This window comes from Oncorhynchus keta, chromosome 4 (genome assembly GCF_023373465.1).
Source record: "Oncorhynchus keta strain PuntledgeMale-10-30-2019 chromosome 4, Oket_V2, whole genome shotgun sequence".
In the NCBI taxonomy this organism is placed as follows: Eukaryota; Metazoa; Chordata; class Actinopteri; order Salmoniformes; family Salmonidae; genus Oncorhynchus; species Oncorhynchus keta.
Window position 1 is genome coordinate 48,100,806 of NC_068424.1, and position 23,159 is coordinate 48,123,964.

General features: G+C 43.9%; 2 protein-coding genes across 3 annotated transcripts in view; one reads left to right on the forward strand and one right to left on the reverse strand.

Moving 5' to 3' along the window:
- Positions 1–23,159, forward strand: part of LOC118384019 (dedicator of cytokinesis protein 2-like) — a 158,357-nt gene that overhangs the window by 45,971 nt on the left and 89,227 nt on the right. The window contains exons 25-26 of the mRNA XM_052508022.1: positions 12,955–13,097; positions 20,372–20,467. Of these exons, the coding sequence (XP_052363982.1) occupies positions 12,955–13,097; positions 20,372–20,467 (239 nt within the window). The remainder of the gene's footprint in view (positions 1–12,954; positions 13,098–20,371; positions 20,468–23,159) is intronic.
- LOC118376428 (inhibitory synaptic factor 2A) overlaps positions 22,841–23,159 on the reverse strand; it is a 39,144-nt gene continuing 38,825 nt past the window's right edge. For both annotated transcript variants that reach the window (XM_035763151.2, XM_035763144.2), the window contains exon 4: positions 22,841–23,159. This exon is cut by the window's right edge and continues 796 nt beyond it. The gene's annotated coding sequence lies outside the window, so the exon portion shown is untranslated.

The window sequence follows — 23,159 nt, forward strand, 5'->3', positions numbered from 1 at the left end:
GTCTGTCCTCCCGAAGTTGTTGACTGTTTTTTGTGCTTGCCAGTTAGCTAGCAGATCTCAGCTGTTAGCAGTCAATGGCTAGCAGTTTCTTACAGTTTCTTACAGGCTAGCAGTTTCTTACAGTTTCTTACAGGCTAGCAGTTTCTTACAGTTTCTTACAGGCTAGCAGTTTCTTACAATTTCTTACAGGCTAGCAGTTTCTTACAGTTTCTTACAGGCTAGCAGTTTCTTACAGGCTAGCAGTTTCTTACAGTTTCTTACAGGCGATAAAAAAACGGATGATTGCCATCATTCTTTTGAGTCTTTACTGAATTATTTAGTGTAACATATTAAACATTAAACCTCATAACTAAGTCATGGTAACCTTGTAAACAATTAATTTAGACTGGATGTTTATTTTAAACAGCCGTTTATTTGCTGAAATGTGTGCCGTGGCTCGGCTATTAAAAGGCACAGGCGGCTATTTAAGACTTTCAATATTACGGTATACAAAATCCAACGGTATGTAGCTAGATAGTTCCGTCCTCCAGTGTGTTATCGAGGGTACATATGAGCCATTCCAATTGTTGGCTATACATTGTTACAAAACGTTTCATTACAAAACGTTTCAATGCTCCTTATAGGACACATCACTGCAATCTATACTACTCTGGTCATCTCTGTAAACTGGTCATCTCTGTATACCCATCGCAAGACCCACTGGTTGATGCTTATTTATGAAACCCTCGTAGGCCTCACTATCTGAGATATCTACTGTAGCCCTAATCCTCCACATATAACACCAGTTCTGCCAGTCACATTCTGTTAAAGTTCCCCAAAGCACACACATCCCTGGGTCGCTCATATTTTCAGTTTGCTGCAGCTAGCAACTGGAACGTCCCAGTAGGAGGCCTTTTGCCTTTTGGCAGGCCGTCATAGCAAATAAGAATTTGTTCTTTAACAGACTTGCCTAGTTAAATAAAGGTGAAATAATATATATACTGTATATACAAAAAGAAATGTAGCCCCAATATTTAAATTTCCCAACAGACAAAATCGTGGAGATGGATGGATATAAATTGACACACCCAATGACATGATAGCGCATACATGATCCCAGAATGGCATCAGTTTATCACAGGACCACAGCATAGGGTTCCATGGTGCTTTTTGTAACTCCCGCAGAGATGTGACTTTTCTGATTACATTACATTCCTTCTGGCAGGAGTGTAGTAAGTCCTATGAACAATCTCAAATTGCAGTACACATGTCCGTGACCAGTGGCTCTCTTCAATTTCTTCCTTATAAGTTCTGAACCATCAGGTAGAGTTTCAGTCAACACTTTATATAATTTGGCAATTAACTTCTTTGGCGTAGCAGCTTCTTTCAGTATTTCTGTCTATGCCAGATACCTTTGGTTCATCCAGATTCTGTGGAAGAGACTTCTGAGTTGTAAGAACGTAAAGAAATCGCCTTTGGATAATCCACATCTTCCTTGTAATTGATTGAATGACAGCAGAGGTCGGGCATAGTACACGTGTTCAACATGTATTATGCCACTTTGGAACCAGGACTTAAAGGTGTTTTCATTGAGCACTTGAGGTAAGGTGGGGTTATTCCAAATAGGGGTACTTAGCGATATTGGTTATTTCCACCTCATGAAGGGATGTACATTTTCCCAAATACGAATGGAATTGAGAATCATTGCATTGTCAGCTTTTTTTGCTCTTCAACGCCTTGGACCCGAAGTAGTTTTTTAGATCATAAGGTATTACACTCATGGCTTCGATTCCCCTCCATGCACAAGGATAGTCTGCTGTCCATTGTTTAAGTGAAACCAGTTGAGCAGCCCAGTAATACAGCTTCATTTGAGGTAGTCCAAGACCTTCAGCTTTACAGGGTAAGTGTAAAACAGTCCATTTGACTCTTGAGGTCATTAAATTCCAAACGAAGTTTGAGAGCAGGCCATTTATTATATAAAAAAAAATTAGATAGAATTGAAACCGGCATGGTCTGGATTTAAATAAATTAACCATCGCAACATGTTCATTTTGAGAAATAGGGAGAGATCTCCATCTTTGAACATCAGATTCAATCTTTTTTATTAACTGAAATAATGCCCATTTTCCTTTTTCTCCCAACTGACTTTGAATCCTTATACAGTAGTAAAATAAATGACAGAGAATGTTCTGGTACAGATAAATAAATTAAAATGCCATCTGGATATGTTGCAGGTCCCAGTTTTGGGACTGGTGCAGCAGATAATAGTTCCTGTAACACAGGATAAATGATGAAACAGGAGAACGTGGCTTCTCTTTCAAAGGTTCTCAATTCTTTTATTCAACAGTGCAAATTGTCTTTTTATGTCTTTTCGTTGTATTTTTTAAGGGTGTTTAATAATTTGTCTCATAAATCCCTGACATTATTATTTCATAAACGTATCAAAAATACATCAATTTACACATAACAAATATTATATTGCAATCCAATTCACATCCTAAAATTCTTTACATTTATGCCCCTAAGTGTGTGTGTGTGGGGGGGTAAGTAAAGAAATAAAACAACAGTAGAAAGACATTTGAAAAAAGAGTAGCAAGGCTACATACAGACACCTGTTAGTCAGGCTTATTGAGGTAGTATGTACATGTAGGTATCGTTAAAGTGACTGTGCACATATGATGAACAGAGAGTAGCAGAAGCGTAAAAAGAGACCTGTTTAGGTCGTAAAAAATTCACCTGTTTAGGTTATAATAATGTAGTTCACTGTTGCCCACTATAGCCCCATAAGATATTCTAAAACATGAACGCCTTTAAAGACTGGTGTAACTCATTAGAAGTTACTTTATACCCATGCTCAAAATAAATTCACACAGTGTAATGCTAATTATTGGAAAACGACTGACCAAGGTAGCATAGAGGTAACCGAAGCTAGCAACCAACTGACCAGAGCTAGCCAAAAGTTAACCGGAGCTAGCCAAAAGCTAACCGGAGCTAGCCAATAGCTAGCAGCTTTTCTAACTTTTACAGTACCACAATTACAAAGTTCTTAAACATCACAGTTGAAACATTAAATTCTCTAAAACTCACAGACCAGGCAAGGAGGCCATTAATCAGAGAGGTAACAAAGAGACCAAAGATAACCCTGAAGGAGCTGCAAAGCTCCACAGTGGAGATTGGAGTTTCTGTCCATAGGACCACTTTAAGCCATACACTCCCCAGAGCAGGGCTTTATGGAAGAGTGGCCAAAAAAAGGCCGTTGCTTAAAGAAAAAACAAGCAAACATGTTTGGTGTTCACCAAATGGCACGTGGGAAACTCCCCAAACATATGGAAGAAGGTACTCTGGTCAGATATGACTAAAATGTAGCTTTTTGGCCATCATAAAAACGCCATGTCTGGCGCAAACCCAACACCTCATCACCCTGAGAACACCAACCCCACAGTGAAGCATGCTGGTGGCAGCGTCATGCTGTGGGGATGTTTTTCATCGGCAGGGACTGTCAATTGGTTAGAATTGAAGGAATGATGGATGGCGCTAAAAACAGGGAAATTCTTGAGGGAAACATGTTTCAGTCTTCCAGAGATTTGAGACTGGGACGGCGGTTCACCTTCCAGCAGGACAATGACCCTAAGCATACTGCTAAAGCAACACGAGTGGTTTAACCTGTTACTCCTACCCCCTACTTTTTTGAACATTCTGTTAAAAATCGCACAACATTTCATCGCCCTGCTGCTCATGCCAGGAATATAGTATATGCATATGATTAGTATGTGTGGATAGAAAACACTCAGACGTTTATAAAACTGGTTAAATCACGGCTGTGACTATAACAGAATGTGCGTTTCATCGAAAAGTGCAGGAAAATCTGATCACTGAAAATGGAAAAATATATCCATGCGCGACTTGAACCCATTGATAAAGGTGAACCACATTTAATGGGGCTGAGGTTGCAATACCTACAGCTTCCACACGTTGTCTAGAGTCTTGTCAAGGCAGCGCATTTCTTCCGGTCTCCGACCGGATATTTTGGTTGCGATTTACCCGGACATTATTTCCGGACGGACAGCTAAAGAATATACTTCGCCTCGTGATCAATTTGATCACTTATTAACGTTTACTAATACCTAAAGTTGCATTACAAAAGTATTTCGAAGTGTTTTGTGAAAGTTTATCGTCAACTTTTTTAATTGTAAAAAATGACGTTACGTTATAAGACGCTATTTTTTTCCGTTTATCACACAGTCTTCATAGATCGATATCTAGGCTATATATGGACCGATTTAATTTAAAAAAAGACCCAATAGTGATTATGGGACATCTAGGAGTGCCAACAAAGAAGATGGTCAAAGGTAATGAATGTTTTATATTTCATTTGTGCGGTTTGTGTAGCGACAACTATGCTAATTATTTTGTTTACGTCCCCTGCGGGTCTTTTGGGGTGTTACATGCTATCAGATAATAGCTTCTCATGCTTTCGCCGAAAAGCATTTTAAAAATCTGACTTGTTGCCTGGATTCACAACGAGTGTAGCTTTAATTCAATACCCTGCATGTGTATTTTAATGAACGTTTGAGTTTTAACTAGTACTATTAGCATTTAGCGTAGCGCATTTGCATTTCCAGATGTCTAGATGGGACGCCTGCGTGCCAGGTAGGAGCAAGAGGGGAAACATTTACTTGTCTTGGAATAGCCTAGTCGAAACCTAGACCTCAATCCAATTGAGAATCTGTGGAATGACTTAAAGATTGCTGTACACCAGTGGAACTCATCCAACCTGAAGGAGCTGGAGCAGTTTTGCCTTGAAGAATGAGCAAAAATCCCAGTGGCTAGACGTGCCAAGCTTATCGAGACATACCCCAAGACTCTTGCATCTGTAATTGCTGCAAAAGGCGTCTCTACAAAGTATTGACTTTTGGGGGGGATATTTATGCAAACTCACATTTCTGTTCTTTTGTCAAATTTCTTATTTTTCACGATAAAAATATTTTGCACCTTCAAAGTGGTAGGCACTTTGTGGTAGGCAATCAAATGGTAGACAATCAAATGAAACAACCCCCCCCCCAAAAAAAAATTAATTTGAATTACAGGTTGTAAGGCAACAAAATTGAAAAAATGCCAAGGGGGCGAGTTCTTCTGCAAGTCGCTGTATGAGGACACACAGGTGCAGGATCGCATATAGTCCCAGTGTGAAGCAAACACGTTTAACTGTCCCCTATTGGCCAACAATATTCTAAATACACTGCAATGGCGAAACTTTGGAGGACTGAGATTTCAGTAAAAGTATTCTTGCCCAATACAAATAAACAATACATAAGCACAAATGTGACCATACATTTTGTGTGCGTCACACATACAATGATATCTATCACATGTGGCAGCACAAGAACTGTTCATCGGAAGCTTCAATAAATCGTTCATTAATTGGTTTGTTGAGATTGGTGTGGAAGAACTTGACTGGTCTGCATAGATCCCTGACCTCAACCCCATCTAACACCTTTTTGTGATGAATTGGAACGCCGACTGTGAGCCAGGCCTAATCGCCCAACATCAGTGCCCAACTTCACTAATGCTCTTGTGTCTGAATGGAAGCAAGTCCCTGCAGCAAAGCCTTCCCAGAAGTGAGGAGGCTGTTATAGCAGCAAAGGGGGTACCAACTCCTTTTTAATGCCCATGATTTTGCAATGAGATGTTCGACAAGCAGGTGTCCACATACTTTCGGTCCCCAGTGTCCCCTTACTAATAGTTAGTGCTTCAACTTGTTCCTCAACTATTCCCTACCAGCGAATTAAGGAAGTTCTGACAAAGTTTAAGGATATTTTTCAACTAAAGTAAAGGACAGTAATGTTAGGAGTAAAGTAGGAAGTCCAGGATTCGATAGGCAGTCAGATGTTAATGTGTCATGAAAGGAGTGGGGATATTTGGCCTGGAAAAGCAGTTTTATACTCTGACCCCGCTCTAGTCAAGACCGAGTAAACATGTATCTGACACTGAGACAAGACTGAGACACTCATGTGGTCCAGAGACCAGACTCGAGACCAAGACTGGGCTCGAGAACTACAACACTGCCTTTCGACCATACCCAGTTCAAAGGCACTTCAATCTTTTCTCTTGCCCGTTGACCCTCTGAATGGCACACATACACAATCCGTGTCTCTGTTGTCTCAAGGTTTAAAAATCCTTTAACCTGTCTCCTCCCCTTCATCTACACTGATTGAAGTGGAATTAACAAGTGACTTCAATAAGGGTCAAAGCTTTCACCTGGCCAGTCTGTGTCTATGTCTATGGAAAGAGCAGGTGTTCTTAATGTTTTGAACACTCAGTGTGCATGCGTGCTATATAGTATTGTGCACTGCTATTGGTAGGTAGTCATAGCAGAGTGACCTCAGCATTCCATATATTCAGCATAGTAAACAACATTACAGATATGTGATTGGCACATATTCACCCATCTGTTCCATAGAAAATGTGTATAACCTTTATGCTACTGAATCTGGAGTGGTGTGTGAGTGTCTGTGGGTGTGGGTGGGTGTGTGTGTGTGTGGGTGGGTGGGTGGCAGGTGTACTGGTTCAGTCCTTGATGTCCCCAGCTACAGATTCATCTGTGAAAAAGGCAGATTAGAAGTCAGTCAGAGATATTAATCAAATATATTTATCATAAACAGAGCAATTATATGTCTGTCCCTGCAGGGCTTTATCTTATGAAAGAAACCACAATAATATCTACCACATTATTATAATAAGTATGGTAGTCATGCCTGATATGTGTGTGTGTGTGTGTTTTGTGTGTGTGTGTGTGTTTGAATGCCCATGTTGGTATGAGACCATACCTACAGTATGTGTATTTTGATTCTATACATGAGTAATGCATATGAGCACCCCAAACGAAAACAGCTAGAACTAGCAGCATATACTGTGGGGTTCTACCTGATCTGCCCAAATCATCTTTGATCACAGCTCTGAACCCATCCCAAATGCAATGATTAGTTACTATGGAAACGGTTGGGTGATGAATTTGGGAGTGTGTGAGGGGGGGGGGTGGAGAAGTAAGAATAGAGTTTTGTCATTCTGGGAAATGTGCCAGCCCAAGCAGCGCAAGCCTCTCTCTATACCTATGCACAAGGGAAGTGAGTTCGGAAACACTGGAAGTGTGCACAGTCTTCACAAACAAACTGTATATGTCCCAACTCAAAAATCTTGCTTCTTGCACGGCATGTGAATGTTTTAAAGATATTATTATATTCTGACTATTGGTCAGTCACTGGGATCTGATTGTAATACCAGCCACACAACACGATAAAGTTAAGACTATTCTGACACTGACAGAACTTTGTCGGGACCTACGGCCCGCCACTTAGTATTGCTTAATCAGCAGATGTAGACCCTGTCACACTGAACCAGACAAAACCTACCAATTTCTTTGGGATGGCAAACTCATGGCATAAAATGGCTAAAATCGTACAGTCTGTGGGTGGGGTTTGAGGAAGAGGACAGACACGGCATAATGACAAATAAAATCAGTCACTTAATCCAGAACTCTCTGTCTATCCACTTATCAGTCCAACAAACCAGACAGACAGGAGGACACAGTCAGAGTGAGTTAGCCTATCACCAGTCCTCTCCGCCCTGTACATTTAACAGTTTGTTCCAGGGTTGGTCTCCCCTATTACCATCTCATTCTCCCCTTCTCAATCTGACTTTGAGCCAGGGATGACAACTAACCATAGAGAGAGAGAGAGAGGAGGGGAGGGGAGGAAGAAATAGTAATTGAAATGGCACCTTATTACCATGCTAGGTAGTTTATTGTGTTGGCTGTGACTCGGTGGCGTGAAATGAAAAATGGAAAGGAGCTTTTCAGCTGGCTGCTGATTTATCATGGCTGTTACCACCACTGCCCGCCAGCCAGAGATGGCTGTCCATTTCTACTTAATTAGACATACACAAGCACTACCCACACACACATCGTGTATGCGCTCACACACACACACACACACACACACACACACACACACACACACACACACACACACACACACACACACACACACACACACACACACACACACACACACACATGAATACACAAACACGGAGACTAACAGAGTAAACACCAGTTTTAGAACTGAATAAAGATTAGTACTTCAGGCTATGTGTACGTGTCTGTGTGTCTAACAGGGTGATGCTCAATTTAGAATTGAATAGATAATGCCTCAAATTCCAATTCAATTCTTGAATTTGAATTGAATTGCTGAATTGAAGTAGTAGACAGGATACAGAATTGCAATTCGAATTTGAATGAAAGGAAATATAATTAAACTCAGTGAAATTCAAATGCCTATTATATTCTATATTAGGTATAGTCTATACAAATATACCACAGGAGGTCGGCGGGAACTTAATTGGGGAGGGCAGCTCGATTCCATGTGTTTGAAGCCATTCCACTTACTGGATTTTTTTCTTCAGAAGAGCAGCCCGGGCTCTCTTCCAGGTACGGCGATAGAGGCAGACGAACATCTGGGCAGACGAACATCTGGGCATAGTGTGTGCTGACTTCTTGCTCAAGGAAGAGAAGGGGCTGATATCCCAAGGAACACTTGAAGGGCGAGAGACCAGTGGCCGAGCAGGGAAGGGTGTTACGGGCATATTCCACCCACACAAGTTGCTTGCTCCAGGTGGTAGGGTTAGCGGAGAAGAGGCAACGAAGAGCCGCCTCCAGGTTGTGAGATTGGCCGTTAGATTGGAGGTGAAAACCAGAGGACAGGCTGGCCGACAACCCAATGAGGGTGCAGAACGCCTTACAGAACGAGAACTGAGGACAGCCTCCAGACAGGAGGTAGAGAGGATGGTCTCGCGGTCAGACAGGGTAAAAGCGGGGCTATTCAAATTTGAGAGTGCATCAGGCTTCACATTCTTGGACCACGTTGGGCCCTGAATAGAGCTGAGGCACTTGACGGTGTGGAGATATTCCAGGTTCTTATGTTCAGTCTACACTAAGAATGGGTGTTCCGCTCCTTCCAACCAGTGCCTCCACTTCTCCAATGCCCTCTTGACAGAGGGGAGTTCTCGACGTGGAGGACATGCTCTTGAGTTGAACGGGAAGAAAAGGATGTCGTCAAGGTAGACAAGCACTAACCGGTACAGCATGTCCCGGAGCACATCGTTGACCAGGGCCTGGAACACAGCGGGAGTGTTTGTCAGTCCAAATGGCATAACCAAGTACTCATAGTGCCTACTAGCTGTCAGGATTTGGCCAGGGTTGTTCCGGTTTTTGGTCACTAGATGCCCCCATTGTGCCTTTTGACCTTTTGTTTTCCCTTGATCCCCATTATTATTTGCACCTGTGCCTCGTTTCCCCTGATTGTATTTAAACTCTTTGTTTTCCTCTGTTCTATGCTCTGTGTTTGTATGTTAGCACCCAGCCCTAGTACTCTGAGAACTCTTGTTGATCCCGGTGGACTTTCTTGTGGAATTCTGTTTTTTGTTCTTGTTTGTTTGTTTTTTGAGTATCTTTTGAGGCTTTTTGTGCTTTACCTTCCACCTTGTGGATTTACCTTTTTTGTCTTGGAGGATTTCCTTTGTTCTTGTAGGATTCCTTTTGAGGTTGTGGAGTTACATGTTTTCCTGAAGAACTTCACTTTTTACTTCATTAAATACACTGTCTCAAGTACTGCTGTGTCTGCCTCATCTTCTGGGTTCTGCCGACTATTCGTGGCTCAGTTGATTAAGTGACTGTCTCTCACTCCGGAGACCCGGGTTCGTAACCGGGTCCTGACAGAAACACAGAGCTAGCGTTTTTTAACTGCGATGTCTTTAAGGCCCCGGTAGTCGATACATGGGCTCAGGGCTTTGTCCTTCTTCTCTACAAAGAAGAGCGGGAGAGGCAGATGAATGAACACTCCCTACCGTGCAGTCTGCAACACTATGGTAGCTTCCTTGCAGCTTTTCTCCCGGACAACGGATAATCAAACACCTTCCTAACCTCCGCCACAAACTCCTCCAGAGTGAGGCAAACGGTGGATTGTTGCTCCCACACCGCTGTCACCCAGGCGAGAGCCCCCCTGGACATCAACATAATAAGATACGCTATCTTCGAGTGATCCAAGGGAAACGAAGAGGACTGCAGCTCGAAGATGAGGGAGCACTGGTAGAGAAACACTTAGCATGTTTCTGGATCTCCCGTGTAGCCGGGATAGGCTGGAGAGAAGTGCCACTGGTAGCGGGGTTACTGAGAGTCTGTGGGTTACCATAGAGGCTGATATCGGGGTTATTGAGAGTCTGGGGGGTTACTGTAGAGGCTTGGTGTCTAGTAGAATATCCACGGAATTGCTCCAGCAATGCACTGAAAATGCAGTCGTGGCATTCTGCCAAGTTCTGGAGTCCTTCCTTATAAGGTTTTGAAGTAACTCCTTGTGTCTTCCAATGGAGGCTCCTTGGGAGGAGGCAGTGTTGCGGAGCTGGTCCGGGTCTGCTGGGTCAGTCAGGGCCAGTTCGTACTATCACGGCTCAGGCTAAGACCCAGATGCAGACACAGGAGGCGGATAGTACGAGTCTCAGAGTTTATTACAGTACAAGGGTCAGGCGAAAGGTAGGTCGTAATTCAAATCAGAGTCAGGCAGGTACAGAACGGCAGGATCAGGGTCAGGACAGGCAGAGAGGTCAGAACTGGGAAGACTAGGAACAACTCAAATTAGAGCACAGGAAACACGGGAACACGCTGGTAGGACTTGATGGGACAAGACGAACAGACAAACAGAAAACGCAGTTATAAATGCACAGGGAATCATTTTTTATTGATTTTATTTCACCTTTGTTTAACCAGGTAGGCCAGTTGAGAACATGTTCTCATTTACAACTGCGACCTGGCTAAAATAAAGCAAATCAGTGCGACACAAACAACAACACAGAGTTACACATGGAATAAACAAACGTACAGTCAATAACACAATGGAAAAAGTCTATATACAGTGTGTGCAAATGGCGTGAGGAGGTAAGGCAATAAATAGGCCATAGTAGCGAAGTAATTACAATTTATCAAATTAACACTGTAGTGATAGATGTGCAGATGATGATGTGCAAGTAGAAATACTGGTGTGCAAAAGAGCAAAAAAGTAAATAAAAACAATATGGGCATGAGTTAGGTAGATTGGATTGGCTATTTACAGATGGGTCCTTCTGTAGCTCAGTTGGTAGAGCATGGCGCTTGTAACGCCAGGGTAGTGGGTTCGATCCCCGGGACCACCCATACGTAGAATGTATGCACACATGACTGTAAGTCGCTTTGGATAAAAGCGTCTGCTAAATGGCATATATTACTGTGTACAGCTGCAGCGATCGGTTAGCTGCTCAGAAAGCTGATGTTTAAAGTTAGTGAGGGAGATATAAGTCTCCAACTTCAGCTATTTTTGCAATTCGTTCCAGTCATAATGGGTGAAGATAGGAGATACCTGGTGGGGGGTGGAGCACAAAGACAGGTGGTGGGTGGAGACAAGCACAAAGACAGGTGGGGGGTGGAGACAAGCACAAAGACAGGTGAAACAGATCAGGGCGTGACAGATATGCTGTATTCTGACCTGTCAGATTCAATGAAACTCTCATGTTCTGTGTGGAATTTATTTTAATTGCACTGCGTTGAATTCCACTTTCTGCCACTCAAACTCAAATGATCCTGTGGGCTGTATCCAATTCAATTTGAGTTTTAATTCCAAAATTCTGAATTGAGCACAACCCTGGTGTGTACTTGGTGGGTGAAGATTAGAAATGGTCTCCTCGAGCCAAAGTTTAGCATTTCAATTGATCTTATTTCAATGTATCTCACAAGACCTGTTGTTCACCATCCAATCCCTTTATTTGTGTCTTGGTGAAATACATATGGGACCATCTTTGTCTCAGTACACTCTCACACACTCACACACAGTTGAAGTGGCCTGGCCTTGAAAATGGCTTTGCTGTGTAATTTTGTTGTTTTGGTTTTGGCTGGTACAGTAACACTGATTGGAGAACCTGGCAGCACTTTAAAAAAATATATTTGAGCTCCTTCTCACCCCCTCACCCCATCTCTGCCTCTCACCTGTGTTTAATAAATGTTGTCTCAGTCTGTGTCATGTCCCCATGACAGACTGCTGTCCTGTCCAGGAGGTGTGCTTGTACATCAAGCTGCTTCACGTTGCAGAAACACGAGATATACTCGTGCTCTATGGGCCATTCTGGCTTGGACAAGGCTAACTTACTTACTATTTCATGGATCACCAGCCAGCTGGGTTGTATTGTAGCCCAATATGTTTGCGAAGTACTTGTGTAGGGGAAAAGTGGTCCGTTTGGCTAGGAGATGTTTACAAAAGATGAGTTTCGACACTATGCCTTATCTCTTACTCTCGCTGTTCACATAAACGGTAGCAGTTTCCGTTGTTCTTTCTCCATTTATCTCCCTCGGTTTATGCCGTCTTTCTCTGTATCACTGAGCTGTGTTCATTTCTTTTGGCAGTGTCCTCCATCGCTCCTTTTCTTTCCCCCCTCCCTTCTCCCTCCTCCTCTCGCCTCCTCTTCCTCTTTCTTAACCCTGTCTCCCCTCTCCTCTCCTCCCTCTCACTTATCCCTCTCCCACCTGTCCTCTCTCTCTTTCTCAGTGCAGTGATTGAGTGCTTGGTCTGACCCAGTCTGTCTCAGCAGGCCTTGTCTACTCTCTGTTAATAATGACTCTAACGAGATTCTGCCTAAATGAGCTTTTAATGTGCTGAGTCTACCTAAGGCTAGAGAGAGAGAGAGAGAGAGAGAGAGAGGGAGGTGAGGAAAAATAGCGAGGGAGTAGAGAGGGGAGAGTATTGACTTTAAGTGTTGTGTGTGGTTGTGCAGTTTTAGACTCCCTGCATACTGCATGTGTACTGTTGTTTGACCACCCGCGTGTGTGTGTGTGTGCATGCTTGAGTTGTCTGTCCATGTGGATGGAACTTGACCGTCCTGAACATGTGTTGTGTCCCTCAGAGTGCCGGGACATCCTGCTACCCATGATGCTTCGGGAGCTAAGCGAAACGCTGAAGGACATGGGTCAGGGGCCTCATGACGACCGGAGGAACAGCGTAGAGCTGCTCAACAACATCCTGGAGGTCCTCAGCAGAGACAATGTGGTGAGACACACACAGCCTATCAGAACACAGCTTACTGATACACTGACCAATCAGAGAGCACCATGCTTGGATATAGTCTGAGCTTAAAGGAACATTCCACCTAAAAACTATCTTTTGGTATTTGTTTTATTAGTCCATTGTTGATATAGTCCCACAATGTTTTGCATGTCAGCATTCAGGTTTTCAAGAGGGTATGAGGCATTTATGTATTTTGAAAGTTGTTGCTCCTCCTTTGATCCTTTGACTCTTACTTTCCCCGTTCCGACACAGCCCTCCCCTCCCCCTCCGTGGCTGAGTAGCTTACAGCATGCTCACAGAACAGGGTTCTGTGAAACTTAACCTCCGCAGGACCTATCATCCTTTCACTCCCTCTGCTTTACCTTCTCTTCCTCTGTATATGCTGCTAGAGCCACTTTTTACCCCCTTTTTCGTGGTATCCAATTGTTAGTAGTTACTATCTTGTCTCATCGCTACAACTCTCGTACGGGCTCGGGAGAGACGAAGGTCGAAAGCCATGCGTCCTCCGAAAACACAACCCAACCAAGCCACACTGCTTCTTAACACAGCGCGCATCCAACCCGGAATCCAGCCGCACCAATGTGTCGGAGGAAACACTGTGCACTTGGCGAACTGGTTAGCACACACTGTGCGCGGCCTGCCACAGGAGTCGCTAGTGCGCGATGAGACATGGATTTCCCTACCGGCCAAACCCTCCCTAACCCAGACGACGCTAAGCCAATTGTGCGTCTCCCCATGGACCTCCCGGTCGCGGCCGGCTGCGACAGAGCCTGGGCTCGAACCCGGGGTCTCTGGTGGCACAGCAGTGCCCTAGGCCACTGCGCCACCCACTGAGTCCATTGGTCCCACTCGCACAGAACTATTCTACACCTTGACCTCTTTCTCTCCAGATGAAATCCTGCTACTAGTGATTCCAGCGACGTGACAACCTACCCACTCGACCCCATCCCTTCCTCCCTTCTCCAGACCATCTCTGGAGACCTTCTCCCATCCCTTCCTCCCTTCTCCAGACCATCTCTGGAGACCTTCTCCCATCCCTTCCTCCCATCCCTTCCTCCCTTCTCCAGACCATCTCTGGAGACCTTCTCCCATTCCTTACTTCTCACGACCATCTCTGGAGACCTTCTCCCATTCCTTACTTCTCACATCAACTCATCCCTTATCACTGGCTGCTTCCCCTCTGACTTCAAGTTGGCCAGAGTCGTTCCCCTCCTCAAGAAACCAACCCTTGACCCCTCTGACGTCAAAAACTACATACCCGTATCCCTTCTTTCTTTTCTTTCCAAAACACTTGAATGTGCTGTCTATGACCAACTTTCTCCCTATCTCTCTCAGAGTGATGTTCTTGACCCTAACCAGTCGGACTTCAAGACGGCTCACTTAACTGACTTTGCTGAAAACGTGTTTGCTGTGATATGTGGTTGTCTCAACTAGCTATTTTAAGATGAATGCATTAACTGTGAGTCGCTCTGGATAAGAGTGTCTGCCACATGACTCAAATGTAAATGTAAAAGGGCGTTATAACTTAAATGTGATTGATTGATACTGATTCATCAGAAAGATTCATTCTGGGGCACTTACCAATCACACACATAGTGACATAGTGTTTAGTAGATCAATCACTGAGCTCACCTGCTGACACGTACGTTGTACAACCTGTTATCCAACGCACCCACCTACTCACAAAGTGAAAAACAAACACACATCTTCAATATCCTACAGCGGCTTGTTAATTGCTTAAGCAATTTGTTGACAGCCCACAGAGCCTTTGAAGGGAAGTTATGACTGTTTTCCCTTTATCTACTTTGTTGGCACTAATGAATCCTGAGAAAATATGGAGAGAGTGAGAGGGGCTGGGGGAGAAGGAGAGGGAGAGAAGGAAAGAGAAAGAGAGGGAGATGGAGGGACGGATAAGCAAATAAACTTAAAGGGAGTGTGAGGGTGAATTGTGACTTTACAGAGACAGACAGAGGTAGCCTAGAGGTACGGTATGTGTTCCGGGTTTAGAGCCTCTCTGCCTCTAGCAGTTTAATCTACTGCGTTGAATCCCTTAAGTCTTAGCGAGTCCTGGCTTTGGTGCGCTTGGGAGAGCTTTACAACATATGGAGTGATTATTTTTCCGTCCCAGACGCAACCGTGCCAATATAAAATCTCCCGACCCCTGTGTATCAACACTCAGATTACAGACAAGTCAATCTGCCTGGTGTCTCATAGACAAAAAGAGCAAATATGAGGGATTAGATCTGTGAGTAAGAAAGAGGGGGGGGTGAATAATACATTAAACCACAATTCATAGAGAGATGAAGAGAGGGATTATGGGGTGGATAAAATGGAATACTTATAGATGGAAGAGAGAGAAAGAGTACGGAAGGTTACAGAAAAGAAAAGAGGAAAACAATTTGCAAGGAGAGAAGACAAACGATGGAGGAGAGAGAAGGTATCGCCAGGGGTTTGCATAGTTCTGCGTGCTCCATTTCATTTACACAGTCTCTCTTCGGTCTCCTCTCTCGTCCCCTCTATTTTTTCATCTCTCTCCTCTCCTTCTCCTCTCACCATCTCTCCCCTCTCTTTCCCTCCCCCTGTCCATACCTATTTCCCCTCTGTCTCTCTCGTTCCATCTCCATCTCTCTCCTCTCCCTCTTCTCTCTCTCATCTCCTCAATCTCTCTCCTCTAGATGCTTCCTCACTGCGCTGCAGACTGAGTGATTGCCGTGGGGATTTAGAGGGTACCTGATTAAGTTGTCACGCCAAACATTTCTTTGATCTAGAGAGGGGAGAGACCGATGCGAATGTCCTGGGGAATAACACACTGTGTGTGTGGGTGCACGTGAGTGGGCTTGGGTGTGATGCTGCAGGAGGGGTTGTGAAAAAGAGTTTGTTTGAGGAAGAGGAAGCATTGTGTGCCTCTGATTTACTGAGGCGAGGGTGTCTGTGTGTGCTTGTCAACGTGAGTGTGGGTTTGGGGGAGAGAGACGATACAAAAAAAATGCAATCAGATTTAGTCATTCAGTTATAGGCACAGCTGCTTCTATCAAACCTGCGTGTGTGTGTGTGATGACACTCTACCTCCGCTCTGTTTACCTTGACTGTATCCAGTGACTCAAGTCAGAAATGTTAATTTCATTTAATCATGCCTGCCTGCCCCAAATCAATCCCTTTAAATCATGCATATACATGACAGGCCACACACACTGTGATGACACACACACACATCCTTTCCATTAATTATTCAATTATTCTTCCTCTCTCTTTTGGCACATACACACTGTGGATATGGCTAGAACTAGTTTGGGTAGAACCGTTTTTAAGGCCTGATTCACACGGTCTCCTCTGAATAGTTGATGTTGAGATGTGTCTGTTACTTGAACTCTGTAAAGCATATATTTGGGCTGCAATCTGAGGTACAGTTAACTCTAATGAACTTATTATTTGCAACAGAGGTAACTATTAGTCTTCCTTTCGTCTGGCGGTCCTCATGAGAGCCAGTTTCCTCATAGCTCTTGATGGTTTCTGTGACTGCACCAGAAGAAACTTTCAAAGTAATTGACATTTTCCAGATTGACTGACCTTCATGTCTTAAAGTAATGATGGACTTATGTTTCTTTTTGCTTATTTGAGCTGTTCTTTCCATAATATGGACTTGGTGGTTTTAGCAAATAGGGATATCTTCTGTATACCACCCCTACCTTGTCACAACACATCTGATTGGCTCAAACAGAAATTCCACAAATTAACAAGGGACACCTGTTAATGGAAATGCATTCCACCTCATGAAGCTAGTTGAGAGAATGCCAAGAGTGTGCAAAGCTGTCATCAAGGCAAAGGGTGGCTCCTTTTAAGAATCTCAAATATGAAATATATTTTTTGTTTAACACTTTTTTGGTTACTGCATGATTCCATATGTGTTATTTAATAGTTTGGATTATTCTACAATGTAGAAAATTGTAAAAAAATAAAAATAAAGAAAAACCCTTGAATGAGGAGGCGTGTCCAAACTTTTGGCTGGTACTGTATATACTGAACAAAAATATAAATGTGACATGCAACAATTTCATTGATTTTACTGACTTACAGTTCATGTGAGGAAAGCTATGGATTTCAAATGACTGGGAATCTAGATATGTATCTGTTGGTCAAAGATACCTTTTGAAAAAAAATAGGCCTCACAATGGGCCTCAGGATCTCATCATGCTATGTCTTTGCCTTCAAATTACCATTGATTTACATGCATTTGTGTTGTTTGTCTTTAGATTATGCCTGCCCATACGATAACCCTACCGCCATCATGGGGCCCACACACGTGGTCTGCAGTTGTGATGCCAGTTGGATGTAGTGCCAAATTCTTTACAACGAAGTTGGAGGCGTCTTATAGTAGAGTATACTGATCAATCGGAATCCATGCTTCAAGATTGTTTTGATCACGCGGACTGGGATATGTTCCGGGTAGCTTTTGAGAATAACATTGACAAATATACTGATACTGTGACTGAGTTTTATCAGGAAGTGTATAGGAGATGTTGTACCCACTGTGACTATTAAAATCTACACGAACTAGAAACCGTTTGTGCAAAACTGAAAGCGCGAACCACCGCATTTAATCATGGCAAGGTGACTGGGAATATGGCAGAATACAAAACAGTGTAGTTATTCCCTCTGCAAGGCAATCAAACAGGCAAAACGTCAGTATAGAGACAAAGTGGAGTCGCAATTCAACGACTCAGACAAGAGACTTATGTGGCAGGGTCGACAGACAATCACTTACTGCAACAGGAAAATCAGCCACGTCGCGGACACCGATGTCTTGCTTCTGGACAAGTTAAACACCTTCTTTGCCCACTTTGAGGATAACACATTGCTACCAAGGACTGTGGGCTCTCCTTCTCCGTGGCCGACGTGAGTAAGACATTTATGCGTGTTAACCCTCGCAAGGCTGCCGGCCCAGACGGCATCCCCAGCCGCGTCCTCAGAGTATGCGCAGACCAGCTGGCTGGTGTGTTTACGGACATCTTCAATCTCTCCCTATCCCAGTCTGCTGTCCCCACATGCTTCACGAGGGCCACCATTGTTCCTGTACCCAAGAAAGCAAAGGTAACTGAACTAAACGACTAGCTTACCTGTCACCCTAGACGCATTTCAATGCTTACCTCCCCAATAGATCCACAGACGATGCGATCGCCATCGCACTGCACACTGTCCTATTCCATCTGGACAAGAGGAACACCTATGTAAGAATGCTGTTCGTTGACTATAGCTCAGCATCCAACACCATAGTACCCTCCAATCTCATCATTAAGCTCGAAGACCTGGGTCTGAACCCCGCCCTGTGCAGCTGGATCCTGGACCTCCTGACGAGATCTGGGAGTGTGGTGCCAGGAAAATAGCCTGTCACTCAACGTCAACAAAACAAAGGAGATGATCGAGGACTTCAGGAAACAGCAGAGAGAGCACCCCCCTATCCACATCAACGTACCACAATGGAGAAGGTGGAAAGCTTCCTCGGCGTGGAAAGTTCCTCATCGTACACATCACTGACAAACTGAAATTGTCCACCCACACAGAGAGTGTGGTGAAGAAGGCGCAACAGTGCCTCTTCAACCTTAGGAGACTGTAGAAATTTGGCTTGGCACCTAAAACCACCTCATAAACTTTTACAGATGCACAATTGAGAGCATCCTGTCTGGCTGTATCACTGCCTGGTGTGGCAACTGCACCACTCACAGCCACAGGGCTCTCCAAAGGGTAGTGCAGTCTGCCCAATGCATCACATTGGGCAGACAGTGGCTAAACTACCTGCCCTCCAGGACACCTACAGCACCCAATGTCACAGGAAGGACAAGATCATCAAGGACAACAACCATCCGAGCCACTGTTCACCCCGTTATCATCCAGAAGGCGAGGTCAGTACAGGTGCATCAAAGCTGGGACCGAGAGACTGAAAAACAGCTTCTATCTCAAGGCCATCAGACTGTTAAATAGCCATCACTAGCACATTAGAGACTGCTGCCTTATATACATTGACTTAAAATTACTGGCCACTTTCATGGAACACTAGTCACTTTAATAATGCTTGCATTTTTTTTTGTTGCATACTCATATGTATTTACTGTATTCAATTATATTCTACTGTATCTTAGTCTATGCCACTCTGACATTGCTCATCCATTTAATTATATATTCTTATATATTAATTTACTTTGATTTGTGTGAATTGGGTATATGTTGTGAAACTGTTAGATATTACTGCACTGTCGGATCTAGAAACGCAAGCATTTCGCTACACCCGCAATTACAGCTGCTCAGCACGTGTATGTGACCAATAAAACATTTGATTTGAAGTAACATGTTTTTTTAACTCTTGAAAGTTGTGATCGTAGAATGCACAAGGAGCAATTTAAAAAAATTGGGTAGCGCGTCATCGGTTCCTCTTGTCATGTCAGTCATTGTGGACCTTAGAGAGCTATGTATAACTTGTCAGAAATGTCCAGATCAACTAGCCCATGTCAGCTAACAGGTTTTTAGCTAGGTTGATGTTACCTCATAAGTGTTTGAGTCACTCACATGTCACATGACTACACATTAGACATGGCAACATGTATAGAATTGCAGGAAAATGAGATTTAAAACAGCTAAATGTTTCTCTGAGTCCCATGACAAACTGTGTAGAATTGCAGGTAATAAGCTTTAAACCTGCAAAATGTTCTCTCCGCCAACAAGAGGGGTGTGAACAGTTTGTGTCATGAACAGTGCTTGTGCCCATAGAAATCGACATGGCGCGTGCAGGTGGGGCACTTGATGTTTCCCAATGCTGGAAGGGGGGCGGGCCTGAGGGGAAAAGTTTGGGAACCCCTACATATAAGCAACAGTCAGAAATGTGCGGTGACAGGGGCTGTTACTGACTTTATTATTGTTCCTTTGGGGACATTTTGTATCGGGGGACAGTGAATTACTTTGGCGAGGCACAGAGAGAGAGAAAACGGAGTGCGTTGGAGAAGGTTGGGGAATTTTCTTTGGCAGAGATCTAAAAAAAAAAAAAAAAAAAAGAGCCGATGAACAATGGTAGTGAGCGCAGTTTAGGGCATGCATATGATTCTATCCAAGAAACTGACAGGAACGTGTCTTTTTGGTCCAACTGATTCATGACCCTGCTCTCTCTCTCTCTCTCTCTCTCTCTCTCTCTCTCTCTCTCTCTCTCTTCTCTCTCTCTCTCTCTCTCTCTCTCTCTTTTCTCTTTTCTCTTTTCTCTCTCTCTTTCTCAGGGTGAGACATTCCAGCATATTCAGGACATTGTGGCCAGTCTCCTCAGGACCATCAACCGTACGGTCATTACCATGGGCCGTGAGCATGCCCTGATTGTGAGTAATCCAAATGACCCTCCTAAGCGTTAGCCCCACTGGTGACCAGCCCACCATGCTCCTGGAGAGATTACACATATGCAGGGTTTAGCTCCAAACAAGCTGGCTTGGGTTCCCATACTGGCTTCCCAAGTCTCAATCCTACCTCCTACTGTAAATTGTGCACATATAGATAATCTTGAACAGGCCTGGGTAAAGGCCGGCCCGGGGGGGGGGCCGTATGTGGCCCGCAACCTGATTCAATACGCCCCGCGGAATCATGCTCAGATCTCGTAAAGAATTTGCGATAGCAAAGTTGTGAAAAACGTATTTGATATTGGATGAGAGCAGTGATGCACGTGACATGGCGCAGTTGTTGATATTCTTACGAGGCGTAACCCCAGACTTTGAAATGACAGAGGAGCTTGCTTCAGTGCAGTCAATGAAGAGCACAACCACAGGGAAAGCTTTATTGGAGGAGGTTAATTGCATTATTCACCAGGAGGTGCTCTGTAAATGTGTTCTGAAAATGAGCCATGTTGTGGATACAGTCACTACAGTGGTAAACTTCATAAGAGCAAAATCTTTAAACCACAGGCATTTTGTCTCACTGTTGGAAGAGACAGAGTCGTGTCATGCAGATCGCCCCTACCACACAAATGTGAAATGGTTGAGTTTGGAGAAGGTGCTTAAAAGGGTGTGGGACCTAAAGGGGGTGGGACCTGAGTTTTTGCAAATGAAAGGAAAATATGTGGATTTCCCTCAACTGCAAGATAAAGAATGGTTGGCTGATTTGTCCTTCACCGTGGACATCATGGCCCTCAGGAATGAACTGAATTCCAAACTACAAGGAAAGGGCCTTTTTGCACATCAGATGTACAGCCTTGTCAAAGCCTTCTGTAGCTCAGTTGGTAGAGCATGGCGCTTGTAACGCCAGGGTAGTGGGTTCGATCCCCGGGACCACCCATACGTAGAATGTATGCACACATGACTGTAAGTCGCTTTGGATAAAAGCGTCTGCTAAATGGCATATATACTATATACTTCAAGGGAAATGACTCCTCCTGACCCGCCAAGTAGAAGACAACAATCTCACCCACTTTCAGACACTACTAGTCTGTTCCCTATCAGATGACCAGCGGGAGAAGTATACATCGCTGCTGCGTGCTTCGAACAGTGAGTTGTCTCGTCGTTTTTGATGATTTCAAAGTGTTGGAAAAGGACATGCTGTTGGTTTCCTCTCCTTTCACCTTCAACGTGGAAAATGTTGAGCGTATCGATCTTCAGTCTGATGCAGTGATTGGAGAACTATTCAAAACAATGTCACTGACGAGGTTCTAATGCATCTCTCGATGAACAAAACTTTCCAAAGATTAGGAGACCTGCTCAGAAGATGGTTGTACTGTTTGGGTCAACCTATGTATGTGAACAGGCATTTTCAGTGATGAAATATAACAAGTCAAGGCACAGATCGTCTCTTACTGACTCTCACCTCTCAGCAATCCTGCTCGTTAGCGACGTCAGAAACTATACCTGACTTCACTGCTCTAGTCAATGCCTATCAGTACTCCTCACACTGATTGAATAGTTTAAATGTAATGTTGAGCGCTCTCTCTGTCTTGTGTGTTTGTGCATACCTGTTAACAAGGGTTCTGTCCGTGGTGCTTGATTGCACAGTGTACTTTTCCCTGCCCGTAGTTCGTTACACGCTTAATAATGACAATTACTTACCAAAAGGAGAACATGGAAGTGGTTTATTTCTGTATATGTTAAAAAGTCAAATAAGTAGTATATCTGGATGTGATTTACAGTAGCTATATCTGTCAACACAGTCATACACATGAAGTTTAACCCTGTAATATGGTTCTGGCCCGCGATGGCAATAATATATTCTAATGTGGCCCCTCCATGGAAAGTGCTGCTCCCCACTGCTCCTCGATCGCAGAGTGCCGCCACACTGGCTGCTTTCTAAATCCTTCTCTTCAGTCCTTTTAGTGTTTCCCAAATTGTTATTTGTGTCCTGCTGGTGGGTTGTGGCCAATTCAGTTCGGGCCACGGCTTAAAATTGGGTTCTGGCTAGAAATGATGGAGTTGTTTACTTAGTGTTTACTTGAAGGGAGACGAGCAATCCCCCCAAGCTATAGGAGGGTCTAAAACACAGGAAGTATTTGGGAAACTACTGATTGTTTCAGTCTGTAGACTTTCTTTCAGTTTCGTGACCTTTATTCTACCCTTTGAAATACCACGTTGTAGCCCTCGTATAGCCCTCCATCCGCTTTGACCATTCCTCCATAGTGCCACAGCTTCATCCTGAATGGTGGTGGTCAATAGTGCTTTAGGTGTGTCGTCATGGGAATAGGGAACCCCTGTTCAAGCAGGAAATGATCTGCTCTGTTTAAAATACACACTTTTATTGGATCCCAATATAACTATTACAAACAACACAGCGAGAGGAAAAGGAAGAGGCAAAGCATTGTGGGAGATCACACATGGAGATGGGAAGAGCGACCTATTAAAAAGCACTGATGTGGCAGGTTAGGGACCGGGGCTGATTATTGGTTAAACAGTAAATAGGGTGTGGTCTTGGAAGGAAAGGTTGAGATTATTATTGGTTGAGCTGGTGTTTTAGCCAATAGCGCTGTGGAAAAATGAAAGCTCATAGTGTAGAGTGGATATAATTGTAGTGTGTGTGCGTGTGCGTGTGCTTGTGTTT